Source organism: Vidua chalybeata, unplaced genomic scaffold (assembly GCF_026979565.1).
Source record: "Vidua chalybeata isolate OUT-0048 unplaced genomic scaffold, bVidCha1 merged haplotype W_reject_6, whole genome shotgun sequence".
NCBI lineage: Eukaryota > Metazoa > Chordata > Aves > Passeriformes > Viduidae > Vidua > Vidua chalybeata.
Window position 1 is genome coordinate 117,402 of NW_026530355.1, and position 19,963 is coordinate 137,364.

A 19,963-nucleotide genomic window follows, 5' to 3' on the forward strand; every position below is an offset into this window, starting at 1 on the left:
TCAAGGACATCGCTGTGAGGATTTTGAAGGAATGTGTTGCATGAATCTTTCTGATCACTCTGCTTCCATTCACAAGAGACTTTCCCTACTTCAGGCAACTGTGGTGATGTGGAAGATCCTCCAGGTGCCCTGTGTCCCACAGATGGTGACGGTGTATTTCCCCCACCTACTTGTGCATCTGCTCTTCCAAGTGTTCTTCAGCACTCTGGATATGCCAGAGGAGGTCGATACCTTCTGGAAGGGATGCCAGCAGCAATACGGCCTTGCCACCAGCCCCAACAGGTACTCCATCCCACTCCTCTGTCCCTGCCACATCCCTGGGCAGGAGCCAGTGCTCCCAGTGTTACCTGGGCTTTGCTCTGCACGCAGGTTTGCAGTGCGGACCCTGAAGTCCCTGCTCTGCCAAATGGAGCACGAGGATGTGGTGCTGGCAATGGAACGCAAGCGTGGCTGGGACACGCTGCTGTGTGCTGACACCCACCACTATGCCGTGGGTCTGCTGGCCAGGTGAGACCCCCTTCTCCCCGCTGCCTCTGACATTTGTGCTCTGTGCCCAGGGTGCCCCACACAGTCCCAGTGGTCGTGGGCCAGAGGGCCTTGTCACCGAGGCACAGCCAAGCAGACTGGAAAAGGCTGGCAGAGGAGGGTACCCACAAGGAGCTGCCTCCCAAATAGCCCAGGGCCCCTTGCAGGATGCTGGGGAAAGACCAGACCTATGTGATTCTGTCCTGGGAGAGGTTTGTCCCCCGGCCCAAAGTCTTGGTTACTTTTTCTCCTGCCAGGGAGATATCCCGTGTCTCCATCCCCTTGTGCTCCCGCATCGCTCGCTACCTGCTCCAGCTGCTCAGCACACTGGAGCCACGCTGGGAGCTGCCCGCCCTGGCGTTCCTTGTGGAGGTGAGCCTGATGGCCAGCGCTGCCTCGCTCAGCTGCCTCCCAGCTCTCTGCCCTCTCGTAGCCGCAGCTGCCTGGGACGGGTGCCCGCGCCCTGTGCTGCTGCCTGGGCCCAGCCCTGTGCGGTTCTGGGCTCCTGCCGGCCGGGTCCCCTGTCACTGCCCTGTGCCTTTCAGGTCCTCGAGTGCCTGAACTTGAGTGGAGGCAGTGCTAACAGAGTCCTGCAAATCTTGTCAAGGCACCTGCACAGCAAGTGCAGGGACAGGCGTCGCCTGGCGCTCAGGGCCCTTCTCAAGCTCATTGACAATCCCTCCATGGTGAGAAGGGGGCAGCGGCTGAGGCTGCGCTCGGGAATGCAGTCGCTTGGGCTTTGCTGGGCTTTAGGCACTGGGGCAGCTGCTCCCAGCTCTCCTGCCTCCTGCTTCAGCTGCCCAAGTGCCCCGCAACAGCCCTTTGGCCTCTAGGCCCTGCGACAGCAGGATGGCGTTTCACAAACTTGTGTTCCGCACAGAGTGAAAAAATGTGGAGCCTGACTGAAAGTCTTGTGGAGCTCCTGTGCGACGCAGATGGAGAGATAGTTAGCATGGCTGTCATGCTCCTCAGCTTTATCTCCCGGGACAAGGACATGCTGATAGCCAGCTCCATTGCACTGCGGCTGGTTGAGGCGCTCCTGCCACTCTTTGACCACGTAAGGCTCGCTGCCTCCAGCCACAGCCACTGGCTGCTGCCCGGACACTTTGTGCCCTGTGGATTTCCAGGCCTGAGCCAAGCTGAGCCCCGTGCAGCCGATGCTCAGGTCTTTTTTTCTTCCTTTCATACAGGACAATAGCCAGGTGCAGCTGCTCTCCATCCTGCTCTTCCAAACATTGGTGTCTCTTCCACTGCAAAAGGACAAAAAGGCCCTGAAGACACACGTGCGACAGAGTCTGCTGCCACTCTTCTTCCACTGCCATGATGAGGATGGGCGTGTGGCACAGGTGAGGACTCGTGGGCTGCTGCTGTCCCCTGGGAGGCGGCTCAGCTGCCTCCTGCCCTGGCACCTGCTGGGCTGCAGCCTCCTCCAGGCCTTGGCACAGGGACACAGGTCCTGCGCCCTGGGCTGTGGGGCCATCTCCGCGTCTCTGCTGCTCTCCAGGCTTCTCAGGAAACGCTGCTTTGTGTGGCCCAGTTCCTGAAGAGGAGGGATCTGGAAAAAGTGGTGAAGAAGAAGAAGCTGTGGAAGTTCACCGAGTGCCTGGTAAGGATGGTCTGGAAGTGCCAGCCTCAGGCTGGAGAATCCCCCTGAGCGCGGTGCTCAGTGTGCGGGGCTGGCAGCTGTGCCCCTGCCCGCTGCTGCAGCCAGAGGCGGCGCGGGCTCTTCTCCAGGCTCCTGTGGGCCCGAGCTCACGGCGGTGCGGGCAGGGGAGGCTGGGGCTGGGCGCAGGGAGTGCCCGGTCCAGGGGCTGAGCCCGCGCCAAGCCTTCCCTCCTGCCGCTCTCTCCAGCTGGCAGACGACAGCAGCAGAGCGGCCGAGCACCTGCGCCAGGCCATGCCCTACCTGGAGAGCCCAGAGGAGCCCCTGCGAGAGGCGGCCATCAGGTTCCTGGGTGAGCCGCGAGCCCGGGCTCCCTCCCCGCCCCGCCGCAGCTCGGCCCCAGCCCCGCCTGCTGCCCCGGCAGCGCCATCCGGGCCCGGCGGGGTGGAGCCCCGGCTGGCCTGGGCGCTGCTGCCGCCCTCTCGCAGCCGTGCCCTTGGGCGGCAGCGTGCGGCAAGGGCCCGGCTGAGCCCTGCCGGGCCAGGAGGCCGTGTGGCCACAGGGCTGGCAGCGCCGCTGGCAGGGAGCTGTGCCGCTGGGCCGTGACAGGCTCTGTGTTGGCAGGGATGGCCGGGCGGCAGCTGAGGGGGAAGAAGGAAGAGCTCCAGCTCATCTGTGAGGGTGAGTGAGGGCAGCGGGCTGTCAGCGGGGGCTGGCGGGGGAGCTGCAAGCCGTGCCCCGGCTGCGCAGGGCTCTGCTCCCTGTGCGGACGAGGGGCGGCGTGGGCAGAGCACACGGAGATTTCAGGGCCACCTGGGGGATTCGTGGCCAGCAGCTTCGGGCTGATCCCGTTTGTCCCTTATTCCCTGCTGGCCGTGGCCGGAGCCGGCTGGGATGGCCCTGGCAGGGAGGTCTCCTCGGGTCCCCTCAGATGCGGGATCTGACCACGGCTCTGTTGCTCTCTCTTTCAGCCCTTGAAGGCACGGCAAATGACATCAGCGTCGCCGTTGGAAGCCTAGCAATTCAAACATTGTACATCCTCCAGGCAGTAGAGAGAGCTGGATATTCCCTCTTGGACAGCCTGCATGATCAGCTCCGCAGGGCATGGAGGACACGGCCTCGTCTCTTGGGGCTCGGCTGGCTGCGCTGCCGGAGCTGTGCAGAGTGCTGATCCCAGAGGCTCTGTCTGCTGGGGCCACCTGAGCCAGCAGGAGTGTTTAATTTCTTCAAGATTGTTCTTTCGTTGTTTTTGCTTTTCTGTAGGATATAAATCTAGGATGTGTTATAATAGACAGCCTCCCAGGATCTTTCTTTTGCTGCCCAGGCTCTGCAGGGCATAGGGGAAGAGGGAGCAAAGGGTGCCTGGGCTCAGCAAGCTGCCTAGGCACGTGCAGGCTTGCAGGGAAAATGGCCAGAAGCCCCTTGGCCTTTGGTGGTTCTGCTGCAGCCTTTGTGCTGCCAACAGAGCCAGTGGGCAGGGGCTGGAGTTCCAGGGATCCCTGTGAGACCGGTGCCTGGAGATGGCCACAAGCCCTGTCCCAGGCAGGAACCGCCATCTGTGTCCTCCTGCCCGTGTGTTGCTGGCTGCATTGCTGAGGGCTCCGAGGTGCCTCTGGATGGGGCTCCTCGGGAACTCCTGTGGGGCTGCGGCGCTGCTGCCGGGCAGGTTGGCCAGGCTGAGGGAGACCCTGAGGGGATGGGACCACCAAGGGATGAGGGGCTGTGAAAGCCCTGACAGGACAAGGCAGTGGGAAGGCACGGGGGGGATGTGGGAGGCAGTGGGTAACGTTGGCTCGAGAAGGAAAGTGGGTTGGAGCCAAAGAGGCCACTCAGCCCGATGTTCATGGGGCAAACAGAGAGCGTTTGTGCTCAAGCCCTTCCTTCTAAAGGGCCTTTGAAAAAGCCAGTCTGGATAATTTCACTGGTCTGATCTCTGCGCCCCTTCAGATTCTGGCCTGTGAAATGCCTGCAGCCTTGGGAGAGATGTGATGGGCGAGGCCCCTGTCAGTCAAAGCAGGGGCTGGTCCATTCAGCCAGTACAAGGCAGCCTGCACTGTGACACACGGCAACAGAGTGCCAGGCACAGCTGCGGGTGCTCCCCATGAACCTCAGCTCTGGGACCACTGTCTGCCCCAAGCTTCAGGGCTGCAGTGGGAGCCTGGCTGGGCTCTGCCCTGGGGCCATCCTGCAGGGACAGCTGCAAACAGGGAGCATTCCCTTGCCACCAAGAGCCAAGCCAGGGCTGCAGGGCAGCTGCTCCAGCCCGGACGGCACTGTTGGGTGCTGCGCTCTGGGGCTGGGGCTCCCCGCACAGGGGACTGGACTGGTGTGCCAGAGGAGACAGAGAAGCTGCAGCTTCAGCCTAACTGAGGTGGGTGCATGGGCTGGGAAGAGTGGGGAGGCCCAAGGGGATTCACAGAGCTCACCCTGCTGAAAGGACAAGGAAAAGGGAGTGGGAGCTCAGCAGTGAGGAGAGCTGAGGGCTGGAGAGCAGCTCTGAATGCCACTAAAATCCAACCAGACCTCTGAGACATTGCTGCTCCTCAGCCAGTGACAGGATGAGTCCCTAAGCCAGGGGCTCGGCCTTCCTCGTGGTGAGGCGCATCAAGGAAGGCAACAGTGCTGGGAACTCACTGGGGGAAAAGAGGGAGCAGTTGGGAAGTAAAAGGCAGGTGGGGGAGAGAATTGTTCAGCAAAGGCCTGAGCTACAGCTTGAGCAAGCTGAAAAATGGCATTTGGGGTCATCCCAGATTGATTTCATTTCAGAAGCTATTGAACAAGTTTAATTTTTGGGTGGTGGCATGTTTTCCCTTGGAGGTGTACACTCTGCAAACTTGAGCTGTGTTGCTGAAATGCTCAAGCAAGTCTGTGCTGCATGTCACACCATTTCTTCTTTGGCTGACTGGGGCCCGGTGCTGAGCTCCAGCAGAGCCCTGGCAGAGCCCAGAGCAGCCACGCCTTGGGCACAGCTGGGCTGGCTCTGCCCTCACATTGCTCTGACATCTTTGCATCAGACAAGCCCATTCCGAGCACAGCCCTGAGCTTTCTGCTTTGGCAGGTGAGCGAGACTCTCCTGCAGGCCAGGAGATTGCGCTTGGGGACACACATCCCATTGGCAAGGACCAAACTCTCCACAGTCCCAGCTGAATGCCTGGACCTCCCCAGGATGGTTTGTCTGTCCCACTCTTCATTCCTTTTTGGCTGTGTGAAAAATGCATATTTTATGATTGGCTTTACGCAATAGTTACAATGAATATTATATGTGTAATGTTGGAAAGTTATGCTGTATTAATTATCTCAAGTAGTGTGTTGAATGTATTTTTAGGTTATAACACAATGTTAAAATAGAAAGTATACTATGTAAGATCCTTTTTAACTAGCTCAAGAAAGAGATGAGATAATCAAGGAATTCTTCGCACAAAGATAACAATTTCAGAAACCCCTAAATTTTCCAGAGGAGAGGAATTTATGGCTTTCCTTATCAACAGAAACGAACTTCTTCAAGCCTGACTTAGACTCGAAGGCGCCTGGGGATTAATAGAAACTTTTTAGCAAGTACCAGACGAATTTCTTGTTTTAAATAAAATATATGCATAATGATGAAGTGTTTTGTATATGCAACAGGCTATTGTTTTTAGGGTGATTTCTTTGTTCACAAGGCATGCTTGTCGTGGCTTAAGTGCCCGAGAGCATCCGGATGTCCGTAATTCTTTGCTTTTTATTTATTTTTTATTTTTATTACCTGTCAGTTGACTTGTAACGAAAAAACAGTCGTCATTACAGGGATGCTTGACACAGGGGCAGATGTCACAGTCATTTCATACATCTTTTGGCCCCAGGAATGGGACTTGGTTGCACCTTTGGGTTCTCTCACAGGCATAAGAGGAAGTTCCCTATGCATGCAGAGTGAGAACGCATTCGTTATCAAAGGTCCAGGAAGAAAAACAGCAATCATTCGTCCTTTCATTGTGCAAAAACTCATCACAGTGTGGGGAAGAGACCTCTTAGCACAGTGGGGACCGAGATTGGAATTGGATTTTTAACGGGGGTCACTGTGGCACTCACCACTCTGAAATTGACTTGGAAAACCAATGATCCTGTTTGGGTGGATCAGTGGCCCCTTGAACGAAAGAAATTGAGTGCATTGAAAAAGTTAGTCCAGGAACAGCTGCAGAAGGGACACATCAAACCAACAAATAGCCCATGGAATTCCCCAGTGTTTGTCATTCACAAGAAAACTTCAGGATCTTGGAGACTGCTTCACGATCTCAGGAAGATCAATGAGGTCATCTAAGATATGGGGCCACTCCAGCTGGGACTTCCATCTCTCTCAATGATCCCGAGAGATCATTGGATGATTGGTTGCTTGTCATCATCGATCTCAAGGACTGCTTTTTCAGCATTCCACTCCATCCAGATGATGCTCCACGTTTTGCATTTTCCGTCCCAAGTTTCAACAGGGAGGAACCCCTGCAAAGGTACCATTGGACCGTTCTTCCACAGGGTCTCAAAAATTCTCCGACCATCTGTCAATGGTATGTGGCTCAAGTTTTGCGTCCAGCACGGGAGAAACATCCGAAAACAAAAATCGTTCATTACATGGATGATTTGCTCATCACGGCACCAACAAAACAGGAGGTGCAGAGAGTCTGCAACTGTGTGATCGCAGAGGTTCAAAAAGCAGGAATGGAAATTAGTGCCTCAAAAATACAAGAAATTGCACCTTGGAAATATCTGGGACGGAGGATCACAAAGCAAACAATAAGGCCACAAAAACTGGAGATCAACACAAAAGTCACCAATCTGCAGGACTTGCAACAGCTTTTGGGGGAGATCAACTGGATGAGACCGATCTTGGGAATCACAAATGATGACTTTTTGTCACTGCTCGATCTCCTGAGAGGGGACAACAACATCAGATCTCCCAGAACTCTCACGCCTGAAGCACGGAAAGATCTTGAAAAGATCACAGATATGATTCAACAGAGACAGGCACATCGCTTTGCGGAATCGCTGCCTTTCCATTTGGCGGTGTTGGGGGAAACAGCACAACTGCATGGGTTGATTTTTCAATGGGATTCATCTCAAGGAGACCCTCTTCTGATGATAGAGTGGGTTTTTTTAGCTTACAGGCCCTCAAAAACAATTCTCACAGACTTGGAGATGATGGCTCAGATCATCATCAAAGCAAGGACAAGGTTGCTGACAATGTCAGGCAGAGATTTCTCAATCATTCATTTACCTTTGAAGAAAGATTATTTTGAATGGGCAATGCAAAACTCACAAGATATTTCCATTGCGTTGTTAGGGTATCCAGGGGTTTGCCCAGATCATTTCCCACCTCACAGAATGCTAAATGCAAAAATAAGTTTTAGAGAAAAAGCAAAAATAAGTCAGGGACCAGTGGAAGGGGTGACAGTGTTCACTGATAGTTCAGGAAAAACTCACAAATCAGTGATCACATGGCAAAACCCAAAAACAGAGGAATGGGAATCAGACATCAAGACAGTGCAGGGTTCACCACAAATTGTAGAATTGGCAGCAGTGGTCAGGGCTTTTCAGTTGTTTCCGGAACCTCTCAATCTGATCACAGATTCAGCATATGTTGCGAATGTGGTCAAACGATTGGAGGGATCACTTTTGAAGCACACAGATAACGAAATTTTATATTCATATTTATCATGCATGAGAACAATCCTAGAAAATAGGGAACACAAATACTTTGTTACACACATCAGGGCGCATTCCTCACTTCCAGGGTTTTTAGCAGAAGGGAATGCTCGCGCAGACAAGCTCACAATGTCCATCTCGCAGACACTGCCAGACATTTTCGAGCAAGCAAAATTGAGCCATGCATTCTTCCATCAAAATGCTCAAGCATTGATGGAATCCTTTCGCCTTTCAAAAAGCCAAGCGAAGGAAATCATCAGTGCTTGCCCAGATTGCCAACTTGTGCAGCCACCTGCATCCACAGGAGCAGTCAATCCAAGAGGATTGCAAAGTCTCCAGCTGTGGCAAACTGATGTCACAAAATACCCATCTTTTGGGTGGCTCAAAAACATCCATGTTTCAGTTGACACATTCTCAGGGGCAATTTTTGCATCATTACATACAGGGGAAACCTCAGAACATGCCTGCAGACACTTTTTACAAGCATTTGCATCATTAGGGGTGCCACAAGAAATAAAAACAGATAATGGACCAACCTACACAGGCAAAGTTCTTGACAGATTCTTAAAAAAATGGGGAGTCAAACACATTTTCAGAATTCCTCATTCTCCCACAGGTCAAGCAATCATCGAAAGAACACATCATACCCTGAAATCCCTTTTGGATAAACAGAAAAGGGGGGAGGCAGGTGCAACACCTTATATGCGGTTGAACAAAGCTCTGTATGTGTTGAATTTTTTAAATGGCTCTTTCTCAGAGCCCACTCCACCAATTATCAGACACCTCACGAACAACACACAAGCAAAACTAAGGGAAAATCCTTTAGTTTTGATCCGAAACCCAGAGACAGGACAAATGGAAGGCCCATTCACATTAATCACTTGGGGCAAGGGTTTCGCTTGTGTCTCCACAGGGTGAGGGCTGAAGTGGGTGTCAGCAAGGCACGTGAAACCTTACCGGGTGCAGACGCAAGCGGACACAGATCCAAGAAGCAAAGAGACAGGCACGCAAACGAAGGCAGACAACGGCGCTGCAAACATCTCATCAGACAACGATTGACAACTCAGAGACTTGGGGTTCTTCTTGGGACTCGAGTGTCATTCGGGTGTTGCTGCACTGCAAGGTTTCTCACAGAGAGTGAGGACATGAGCATGGGGTTCAGACAGATAGTGTTCATGTGCTTCATTCTTTTGCCTGTTGCCATGGGCAATAGGGCACATTTTCCCATGAGACAGCCAAAGGGAAATGTGTGGGAAACTTTGGCAAAGGCAGCAGGTCTGGACAGCATTTGTCTGACTCATTCAAGGCCAGGGAAACCATTCTCGACATGTTTGGTAGGTGTGCCGGTGAAGGAATGGCCGATCCCAAAGAACATCCCTCCAAAGGTTCTGAAATCTTTTTCGGATCCTGTGGAAGGATGGCATGTTTGGACACAGTTCCTTCCTGTGGCTCATTTCGAACCCCAGGAATTGGACATCTTTGGGTCAACAAGAATGAAATTTTGCATCATATTCAACCCATCGGGAGTGACAGAGACAGATAACCACACGATAGATGTCACTCCAAACCAGCTCTTTTACAGAAATGCATCATCCTGGTGCAATTACACCAAGATGATGAGCAAACTATCCCTCCAGAATCCAGCCGTTTTACCAAAAGGAATTTTCTTGATTTGTGGGGACAGAATTTGGCCTGTTATCCCTGCAAAAATCAGGGGCGGTCCATGCAGCATTGGAGAACTCTCATTGATAACACCCAATTTGAAAACTTTGAGGAAACAGTCACGCAGGGAAATAAGATCCATTGAACAATATAGCCCAAATTGTGATGATGAGGTTTATACCTGAAACAAGGCTCGGAGAATTGCAGTAGCAATTTTCTCACCCCAAGCAGCATTGGGGGTGGCCTTGACACAATTGGACCACATGGCGTGTTGGCTGAGCAAACACACTCCTGCCATTTCTTCTGCACTGAGCGACATGTTAACAGATATCGACAGCGCGAGACAAGCAACGCTTCAGAACAGGGCGGCAATTGATTATTTGCTGCTATCACATGGACATGGGTGTGAAGAATTTGAGGGGATGTGCTGCATGAACTTGTCTGCTCACTCGAAATCTATCCATGAAAATATAAAACAAATGCAAAACAGCATCAGCAAATTGCAAAAGGTTGCAGGATCCTGGGGGGATGACTTCATCAACCTTTTTAGTCTCTCACCATTGTGGAGGGAGCTTTTGAAGATAGCATTTTAGTTCTTCTGCTTGTTCTGCCGTGCATTTTTCTATGCATTCGGCGGGTCATGGACAAAGTGGCAAGGCAGGTCTTCTTAGTGCAAACAGGAGGGGGAGATGTCGGAACCCAAGGTGTCCCTCAGACACTCTTGGATGTTCCGGCTCCAGGGCAGAAGCCTCTGAGACCCTAGCAGGCAGCCAGAAACCCCTGTGGTTTTGAGTTTGACCCATGGAACAATTTACCAACTTTGCAGGGAGAAGAAGAAATCACAAAAGTTTAGATATTATAATAGAAGTAATCACAAAGCAAAAGGTAGGATTTTTGAGTGCTGTACAGGGGGATTTTAGGCCTTGTACAGAGAGGTCTGAGTTTTGTACATGGGGGACAGAAGTTCTAAGATGGAGGGATTTGGGCGTGCCCTGTCCTCCTTCTTTCTCCTTCCTATTCCCCATGTTCTTGGTGATGTTGGCACTTACAGATTGGTTTAGAGTAGAAAGCCACTGTTCAATATAGGTAATAGGCATTGGGGAACATTTAATAAACATTTAATACGTAATGTGTAATATAAAAGATGGCATCAGCCCCTTGGGCCGGAGAGACGAAGACGAAGGGAGACAGAGAGACGAAGATGAAGGGAGACGGAGAGAGACGCAGAGGGAGAAGGAGTCAGGGAGAATGGCAGGAAGTCTGAGTGCCTTGAGATAACATGCAATAAACTGCCTTGAGACCAGACGACTGAAGACTACTGAGTCTTTCTTTGAAGGCACGGGTGGGAGGAGAGACTTTACCACCACCCGGAGTCACCACAATCTGGGGGAGATTACGACACACATTTCCCCTCCCATTTTTTGCATGCCTTCTTCTGTCCTGGGGGGTCTCTCTGGTGGTCCCTGGTGGTCGTGGACCCCAATGTTCCCGTCAGCCTGGCTGAGCTGGCAGGACACTGAGGCTGGTGAATTTCAGTTCCCCTTCTCACACAATGGGCATTGTGTGCTTTCCATAGGCCCGGGTTTTGCAGAACGAGCATTGTGTGTGCTCAGCAGGTGGAGACAATTTATCATCTGGGAACGTGAGGTCACAGAGTGGGATATGACATCACAGAGTGGGTTATGTGAGGTCATCACACAACTATGGTATCATTGGCTGTCTCTGTGACATCACAGAGTCAGCTGTGACATCACAGGGCAGAGGTCTGACATCACAGAGCAGGCTATGACATCACAGAACAGGCTGTGACATTAGAGACCAGCTGTGTGACATTCGAGAAATGTAGAGGAATTTCTCATGGAACAAGGGCATGATATCCTTGATGGCATTTCTTTGCAGGAACTGGACAACCCTGGCCTGCAGATTACGGAGATACTTTAGTTACTTGAGAAGAATTTAGGACCTCCTTGGAAAGACAATAAGCTTTGTATCAATACAATAGTCTATGCTGGATGCTGAAAACTGTCACGTACTATAACCTGATCAGACGCTTGTAGTATAACAGCCAATCAATAAGTGACTTGTAGATGTAATCATATGACCTTAACCAATGAATGTTAATTAGCTATTGTATGATGTAAGGCAATAAGGAATAAAATATGGATAAATTAGACCATAAAGGAGGAGGACATGTAGCCATAGTGGTTTGAGTGTCATTACTCCGGCCGGCTCTCCGTGGAACCCTCTTCATACTGGCACCATGAACAGGGACTCCTTTGCTTAAATGCAGATCGCTTAAATGCGGAAGGCTCCCAAACATCAGGTAAGCACCTGATTTGGGAGCCGGAGAGCTGGAGGCAGGAGAGGCCTGGTAGGCAAATGCAAGAGCAGAGTCCGGAGCTTGAGCGGCCGATCAAGCCCCTGCCAAGGTAAGACCAGGATGGAATTAGACGCGGCAGTTAAATTACTGACAACTATCCTCTCAAAGAGAGGTGAGGACACCAAAGAAGAAGAAGTAATAGCCCTAATAAAATGGGCATGTAAAAAAAAGGAAAGCTTTCTGAACCTGCCCTGCTCTTTAGTGAATCTGAATGGTAAGAGGTAGGAAACTACCTCCGGGACATCAGGATAGAAGGTGGAAAAAATGGAAAAGAAGCAAGGGAGTTAGGAGTTACTTGGAAATCTATCACCAATACATCAGAGACTATGAAAGCTGAGAAAAAGGTAGCTGCCGCAGCCATTGAGGATTTGGGAGGCGATGTGAGTGGAGCAAAGCAACAAGTTCCTTCCAAGCCGTCACATCTCGCTAACATTTTTGGAGTTGGAAAGGTCCCCATGAAAGGAATCTCTGCCCCTGTTTGCTCTAATTTGCAAGAGTTGCTAAATAATCCATCACAAAAAGAGGAGGTTGCCCCATCAGAGTCTGCTGCAGCTGGTCAAAAATTAGAAAAAGTAACTGATCCCCCCTTCAAGAGAAGCCAGAGATATGGAAGCAGTGCCTGAAGCAGCAGAAATAGAAGAAATTCCTGAGGCGGTGGGTGATGCAAGGCCGAAAAAGGCAGCTTCAGCTTGCGGGCAGAAAGGAAAAGAAAAGAATGCTGCCCTTCCCTGTGCCCTCCTTTGCCTGACATAGCATCAGACGAATCTATGCTGTCGGCTGAGTCCGAGGGAGAGGAAAAAGATAGAGTTAGAAGGTCAAAGCACTCTGAATCTAAGTACAAAGCTAAAAAATCGGATTCTAATGACTCAATTCAAGAAGTGTTAAAGAAATTAGCAGAATTATCCATACGGCAGGAACAATTGGAAAAACGAACAGAGACTGTGTCAGTGCTAAAGACTATTCCGACACCCCTTTCCATCCCAGTCCCTGTGACACCCCCTGAGGAGCCTACTGCTCCACCCATGCCCGGATGCCTTGCAATACCCCCGCAGGCACCAAGGCCGGAAAAAGATCCAATTCAACAGCGATGGTCGGGTGTGATTCCAGATGCTATCATAGAAGGTGAATGGCAGGCTGCCAGTTCTCTTGCTTGCCCTGCAATAGTCAGTAATAATTAAGCAAATTGGGAACCTCATGATTGGAAAATATTGCAACCAGCAAAACAAGCAGTTCCTAGCCATGGTATTCGATCAGAAGCTACCCGACAAATTATTCCGTTTATTTCTACAGCAGATGTCCTTGCCCCTGCTGGCTGTGCAAGAGTTGCTTCCCTTCTCCTCACTCTGTCTCAGTATTTGTTGTTTGAAAGAGAATGGAAAAGATTAGCAGTGTAAGAAGCATATAAACATTTAATAGTAGGAGACCCTCTGTATGGTATACAGGCAGACATGCTAACTGGGCAAGGACCCTATTCTAACACACAGGTTCAGCTACCATATCCTATTCAAATGCACCAAATTGCCCAGACTTTAGCCCACTGATCTCTTTTATCTATACCTGATAAGAAAATCCTGCACCTTAGACTGCTGTCCGCCAAGGAAGAACAGAGCCCTGTGGACTATTCCTAGACCGTTTGTCAGCAGCAATAAAAGATAATGCAGATTTGCCTCCTGAACTCCAGGAACATATGTTCCACACTCTCGCTTTTGAAGGAGCAAATGCCAGAACGAGAGCAATCCTGGCAACATTACCCCAAGGGAGCCCAGCTGACAAAATGCTTATGAGAGCCACTCGGGCAGAACAGAATAATCAGACAGCCGCCTTCACGGCAGCGATGAAAGAAACAATAAAGGAACAAGGTCATGTAATTGCAGCTGCTCTGTCTGGAAACCGAGGCAAGCAAGCTAAAATAAAAGGTCAAAATAACAGAAAGATTAAAACTGCTACCTGCTTCCCATGCGGTGAATTTGGGCATATGCGGCGAACCTGTTCCAAAACCGTTTGGTGTCATGTGTGTAACTCTGACACTCGTGCCACCGCTGCCTGTGCTCACAAACCATCAAGAAACATGCAGAGCAGCGCGACCTGTCTCCGCACAAAGACACAAGTACAGACCCCTTCAACCCAACACACCCCTTCGACACAGATGAAAAATACGGTTTCCTATACCAGCGCGTCCCAGCCACCCGAGGGAGTCTCGGAGTGGACGTGGCAACCACAGTAGAGGTAACCCTGAGCAACAAAGAGGTAACATTGATTCCAGCTGAAGTAAAAGGCCCTGTGCTCAGGGCTGAGTCTCCAGCCGGAGGGCTTTTACTTGGCAGGTCGTCAACAAGCAAACAAGGAGTAATTGCATTACCCGAAGTAATAGATGCAGATTTCATAGGGCAAGTACAAATCATGGCCTGTGCTTTACAACCACCTGTAACAATTCCTAAAGGCAGCAAGATTGCACAAATACTTCCCTATGAAAACTTTCTTACACATTGAGAGTATTTTGAAAAACTCAAAAAACAAGGCCAAGTAGCTAAAGTAAGAGGAAATAAAGGTTTTGGATCCTCTGGATATGGTGTGTTTTTCACATTGGACCTTAATCAAAGACCATATCCGAAAATTCAACTGAAAAAGGGCAGTCAACAAATACGTTTAGAACCATTACTAGACTCTGGAGCAGATGTCACCATCATTAATCAACATATGTGGCCTCAGACATGGGAATTACAATCTCCAGTTGCCCAAGCAGTGGGGGTGGGAGGAGCAAAAGCACCAAAATAAAGTAAAGACTTAATTACTTTGCAGTTTGAAGACGGCCAAACAATTGTAATTAAACCTTATGTAATGCAACTTCCACACTCTTTACCAGGATTGATTGGACGGGATGTTTTGTCACAACCGGGACTGGTGCTGACAACAGAGCAGCATTTTGTGCCACGGCTACTGGGCGGCAGCCGCCCATTCTAAAAATTACATGGTTAACTGAAAAGCCAGTGTGGGTAGACCAGTGGCCGAAGACCTCAGAAAGGCTGCGCATTGCAAAAGAGTTAGTGCAGGAACAGCTAAACGCAGGTCACATTCAACCTTCCACAAGCCCGTGGAACACTCCTATATTTGTCATCCTGAAAAAAATCTGGCAAGTGGCGACTTTTGCATGATTTACGAAAAGTTAATGATCACATGTTAGGTATGGGTGCACTGCAACCTGGCCTTCCTGCTCCTACAATGATCCCACAAAATTGGCAAATCATAATAATAATAGACTTAAAGGACTGTTTTTTCACAATTCCTTTACACCCTGATGATACACAGAGGTTTGCATTTACTCTGCCATCTGTCAACCGTGCAGCCCCTGCCAAACACTATGAATGGGTAGTTTTACCCCAGGGGTCCAGAAAGAGTCCAAGTATGTGTCAAATCTTTGTGGATTGGGCACTTCAGCCTGTGCAAAAGCGATGGTCTCACATGCTCATTTATCACTCCATGGATGATTTTTTGTTTGCTGCCAAATCTGCTTTAACAGATAGTGAATTCGAGTGGATCATCAACCATTTGCACTCCTGTGGACTGACTGTCACCCCTGAAAAGGTCCAGCGTTCTGTACCATGGAAATACCTGGGTTGGCTCATCTCGGACGCTCAGATCAGGCCACAAAAGGTAACCATCACTGCACAGATCGGTACCCTGCATGATGCTCAAAGGCTTTTGGGAGACTTACAATGGGTTCGTAATCTAGTTGGCATCACCAATGATGACCTCCTCCCCTTCCAGTCTTGGCTGCATGGCACCCAGGCACATAGTCCCCACACCTGTTCACCAGAACAACAGGCTGCCCTGGATGCAGTAGCTCGTAAGATTCAAACAGGATGGAGTAATCGCCGATTGCCAGATCAGCCATTATCTCTTCTGATCTGCAACGCCCCCACTTCTCCCCTTGCCATTACCCTACAATGGCAAAAGAAAAAGGGGGAGGACACAGCCATCATTCTTGAGTGGGACTTTTTGCCAATGCAACTATGGCATCGTATTTCGTGTTGGTCAGAAGCATTAGCAGCTTTGGTAAGGAAAGGGAGGGACAGAATCATTGAACTAGATGGAGCTGTGGCTGCAGACATCAGCATCCCGGTCCGTGGAGATGATTTGGAATGGCTCCTGTGGCATTTGATTGAAGAGCAAGAAGCCTTGATAGGCTCTGCAGGAACTGTACATAATAATCGACCAAAAGGGCCTCTTTGGAAGATGCTTGAATGATACGGGTCAAAAGGCCACTCTGTTCTGAAAGGCCAGTCAAAGGGCCAACAGTGTTTACAGATGCAGGGCGAAAAATGAAGAAGGCTGCATGTGTGTGGCAATCAGAAAATCACTGGCAGAAGCACATCATCCTTGGGCAACAGAGAGACAGCCTCCAAACCTTAGAACCGAAAGCCGTGTGCTGGGCTTTGGAAACTGGAAAGATACGCCTGTAAACATAGCATCAGAGTCATTGTGTGTAGTCGGCGTAGTGCAGCGCATTGAAGATGCTTTGCTACGAGAAAGAAAAAATCAGCAGCTTGGTGAACTGTTTGTACAGTTACATACCACGCTTCAGCAAGGAGAGCAAGAATTCTGCATGATGCATATCAGAAGCCATCAGTGGAACATTAGATTAGGCAAAGGCAATGCACAAGCAGATGAAGCAGTCAGTTGTTTTGCAATAACACCGCCAAGAAACAAATTCGAAGAAGCCCGAAACAGCCATGAAATTGTGAAAAATGCATCTTTTATGACTGGCTTTTCACAAATACTAAAACGAATATGATATGTGTAATATTAGAAAGTTATGCTGCATTAATTCTCTTGAGTGGTGTGTTAAATATAGTTTTAGGTTATAACATAATGTTAACATAGAAACTCTGCAATGTAAGATTTTTTACTAGCTCAAGAAAGGGATAAGATATTCAAGAAACTCTCCGCAGAGAGATAACAGTGACAGGACACAAAGAGTTACGGCCTCCTTATCGGAAAAGACAAACATTCTTCTACCTTCTCTCCATCTTTATGGAAGCACCAGGATTAAGGGGAAGAAGTTGACAAAAACCAGAAAAGTTCTTAATTTGCAAGGAATTTATGCATCATATATGAGATAGATGAATATGCAACAGGCCGTTGCTTTTAAGGGTTATTCCTTTGTTCGCAAGGCATGTTTTTGGCAGCTTAGTGCCCAAGAACATCCGGATTTTTATTGCTCTAATTGCATTGCTATTTTTATAACCATTTTATTATTATTAAACTTTTAAAAATTCTAAAAACAAGTGTCTGGCATTTTTCACAAAATGTTTCATCAAAATGCAAAATCATTGCATCGACAGAACAGAATCCCTTTGGCAGATGCAAAAGGAATTGTTCGTTCCTGTCCTCAGTGTAGTCATCATGGGCCTGGTATAGGGTTTAAACCCAAAAGGTTTAAAAGCATTCCAAATTTGGGAAATGGATGTAACACACATTCCTGAATTTAGGAAGTCTAGATGTGTCCATGTAACAATTGATGCATACTCTCACTTCATTTGGGCCACTGCCCAGGCTGGAGAAAAGGCAGTTCATGTTGAAAGACATTTAACAGCCTGTTTTGCAGTTATGGGAGTGCCTGCAGAAATCAAAACAGATAATGGCCCTGCTTGCAGTAGTTTATGGGTTGCTAGATTTATGATAACATGGGGGGTGAAACATGTCAGGGGAATTCCACACTCCCCTACAGGACAGGCCATAGTCGAGAGAGCAAATCGCACAATAAAAGAATACTTGAGGAAACAAAAGACAACTGAGATTGATGCAAGTAAACGGTTAAATAAAGTAATTTTTACATGGAATTACTTGTCTCTAACAGAAGGAAGAGAGGGGCCTCCTGTTGTTATACATCATCAGGCTATTCAAAACAGTCAAAATCAAACCATTCCTGGGATGCAAGTTCATTCTAAAAACATGACTATGGGCAACTGGGAGGGACCCAGTCCAGTGTTCTTTATGGGTCAAGGATATTTCTGTATTTCCAGAGGTAAAGAACCTTTGTGGGTCCCTAGCAGATTTGTCTGCCCTGCATGTCAACCCCAGCAGAATGAAGGGAATGTCGATATCAACTCTACTTCTTCCCAATCTTCAAGAGACTCCACAAAGAACTCGGACCAATCCCACCTTCCATAGAAGACGTCGTGTCAAAAATAATAGCAGGACAATCATTTGGACTGCTAGCTTGTAATGCTGTGTTAAGAAAGTGCTATAAAAATTCTGCTTCTGAGAATTGTGGAAAGCAAGCTGACATAGTGTTACATTGCAGTAGTTGTGGAAAGAATTTTGTTATACAGTGGAACCACTTGCAAAATGATCATGCTTTGTGCTTAGACTGCTGAGATGTCATTGTTAGTATTACCTTTGAAGAACCTGGTAGAGCATTTTTGAACCTTGAGCCAGATCAGCCTTTTCCAGAAACATGGATACCAGAAAATATTGAAGGCCTATACAAAGCTTTCTTTTGGCATCCTTTAACCAAGGCTTACACTGTTGTCTTATCCACAAAAAGAACGCAAGCTCTTAGCCTGTGGTGTTCATTTTGCCAGTTAGGAACAAAAATTACAAAATTCTTGTTTCATTTGATTATAGGGCTGTTAGGACTGACAAAACTGTCCTTGGAGAAGACAGCATGGATTAACATCCAACCATGAACAAATATGTGGGTTACCTGGGCCAATCAGACAGGGCAAAAATCATTCTATTTATCACTAGCTACCCCCTCTGATCCCTTTTGTACTTGCTTCATCGGAGTTCCTTTGAAGAATCTCACAGAATTCAGGCCTTGGACAAAAAGTAAAGTCTATCCCAAGCCTGAACAAGCAGCAGATGAGTTTTGTACTACCGCCTGTTGTTGTTGTTGTGGCAGGACAGGAACAAAGAACTCCAGTTCAGAAGTGAGAAGGAAAACTGATTTATTTCAAATGCACCACTCTCTTTAGAGAGAACATTGTGCAGACAAATTTCATTGGTCTTAAAGTAAAAACATCTCACACCATTGTTGTGCTCTGAATGATGCACGGTGGCAGAATATATCTATAAACAATATGAACAACAAGAGACATAGTGAATTCTTTACATTCTTTTCCAACTCTCTCCCAGGCCCAGCCTGGTAGAAATCTCTCTTTTTCTCTCTGACTGAACTGAGAATATCCACAAGGATGAAATGAAACAAAAGGCGTTCCAATTAATTGCTGCAAACAACTCAACATTTCGACAAACTCCCCTAGGGTCCCGAGCATTCTTAATTGCAAAAAGGACTGAATGTTACAGGTATAGAACCTCAGGAGCTTGACATGTTAGGGTCTGCTCCAGGAAATTACTGTCTAGTTTTTGGATTTCAGAGAAAGGACATTAGCTCCGAAAACCTTCAGGCATTCAAACCAAGAAGTAATAGTACTTGCATTGCCCCTGGATCCCCTTGGTACAACAACATTCCTGCTGTTTGTGACAATTGGATTTGGCCTGTTCCATGGTTTAGGGCCACGGCACAGATGTAACCTCCAGGAGTATTCCTCATTTGTGGGGATCGTGCCTGGCCTGCCATACCTGCTAAAGCAGCAGGAGGACCGTGTTACTTTGGCAAATTAACATCATTTGCCCCCAGCATCCAACAGGTACTCAACATAAGTCACAAATCTCAACATGTTAAGCGTAGCGTACACCAATTAGAATTAGGACCTGACTGTAGAGATGATGTTCAATTGTGGGGACGACCATCTGTCATTTTAGCATCAATTTTTGCACCAGGAGTTGCTTCCGCCTGAGCTTTTGAACTAATGAGACGACAGGCTTGTTGGACAGGGAAACAAATTAATATCACCTCCAAAATATTAAGTGAGCTCACCACTGACGTTGGCAGTAGACGACACGCTGGATTACAGAATCGTGCCGCACCTGAATTCTTGTTACTGGCTCAAGGACATCGCTGTGAGGATTTTGAAGGAATGTGTTGCATGAATCTTTCTGATCACTCTGCTTCCATTCACAAGAGACTTTCCCTACTTCAAGAGAATATGAAAAAGCTTACTATTGTTGAAAATCCTTTGGACAAATGGCTCAAGGAATGTGGAATTACTGGATGGCTG

General features: G+C 48.6%; 1 protein-coding gene across 1 annotated transcript; it reads left to right on the forward strand.

Annotated features, from left to right (window-relative positions):
- Positions 1–59: 59 nt before the first annotated feature.
- Positions 60–3,418, forward strand: LOC128783262 (uncharacterized). Its single transcript, XM_053933913.1, has 10 exons — positions 60–282; positions 370–507; positions 783–897; positions 1,071–1,211; positions 1,406–1,582; positions 1,716–1,871; positions 2,030–2,131; positions 2,378–2,480; positions 2,753–2,809; positions 3,100–3,418. Exons 1-10 carry the CDS (start codon positions 107–109, stop codon positions 3,297–3,299), a joined length of 1,365 nt encoding a protein of 454 aa, XP_053789888.1. The 5' UTR covers positions 60–106; the 3' UTR covers positions 3,300–3,418.
- Positions 3,419–19,963: the final 16,545 nt, after the last annotated feature.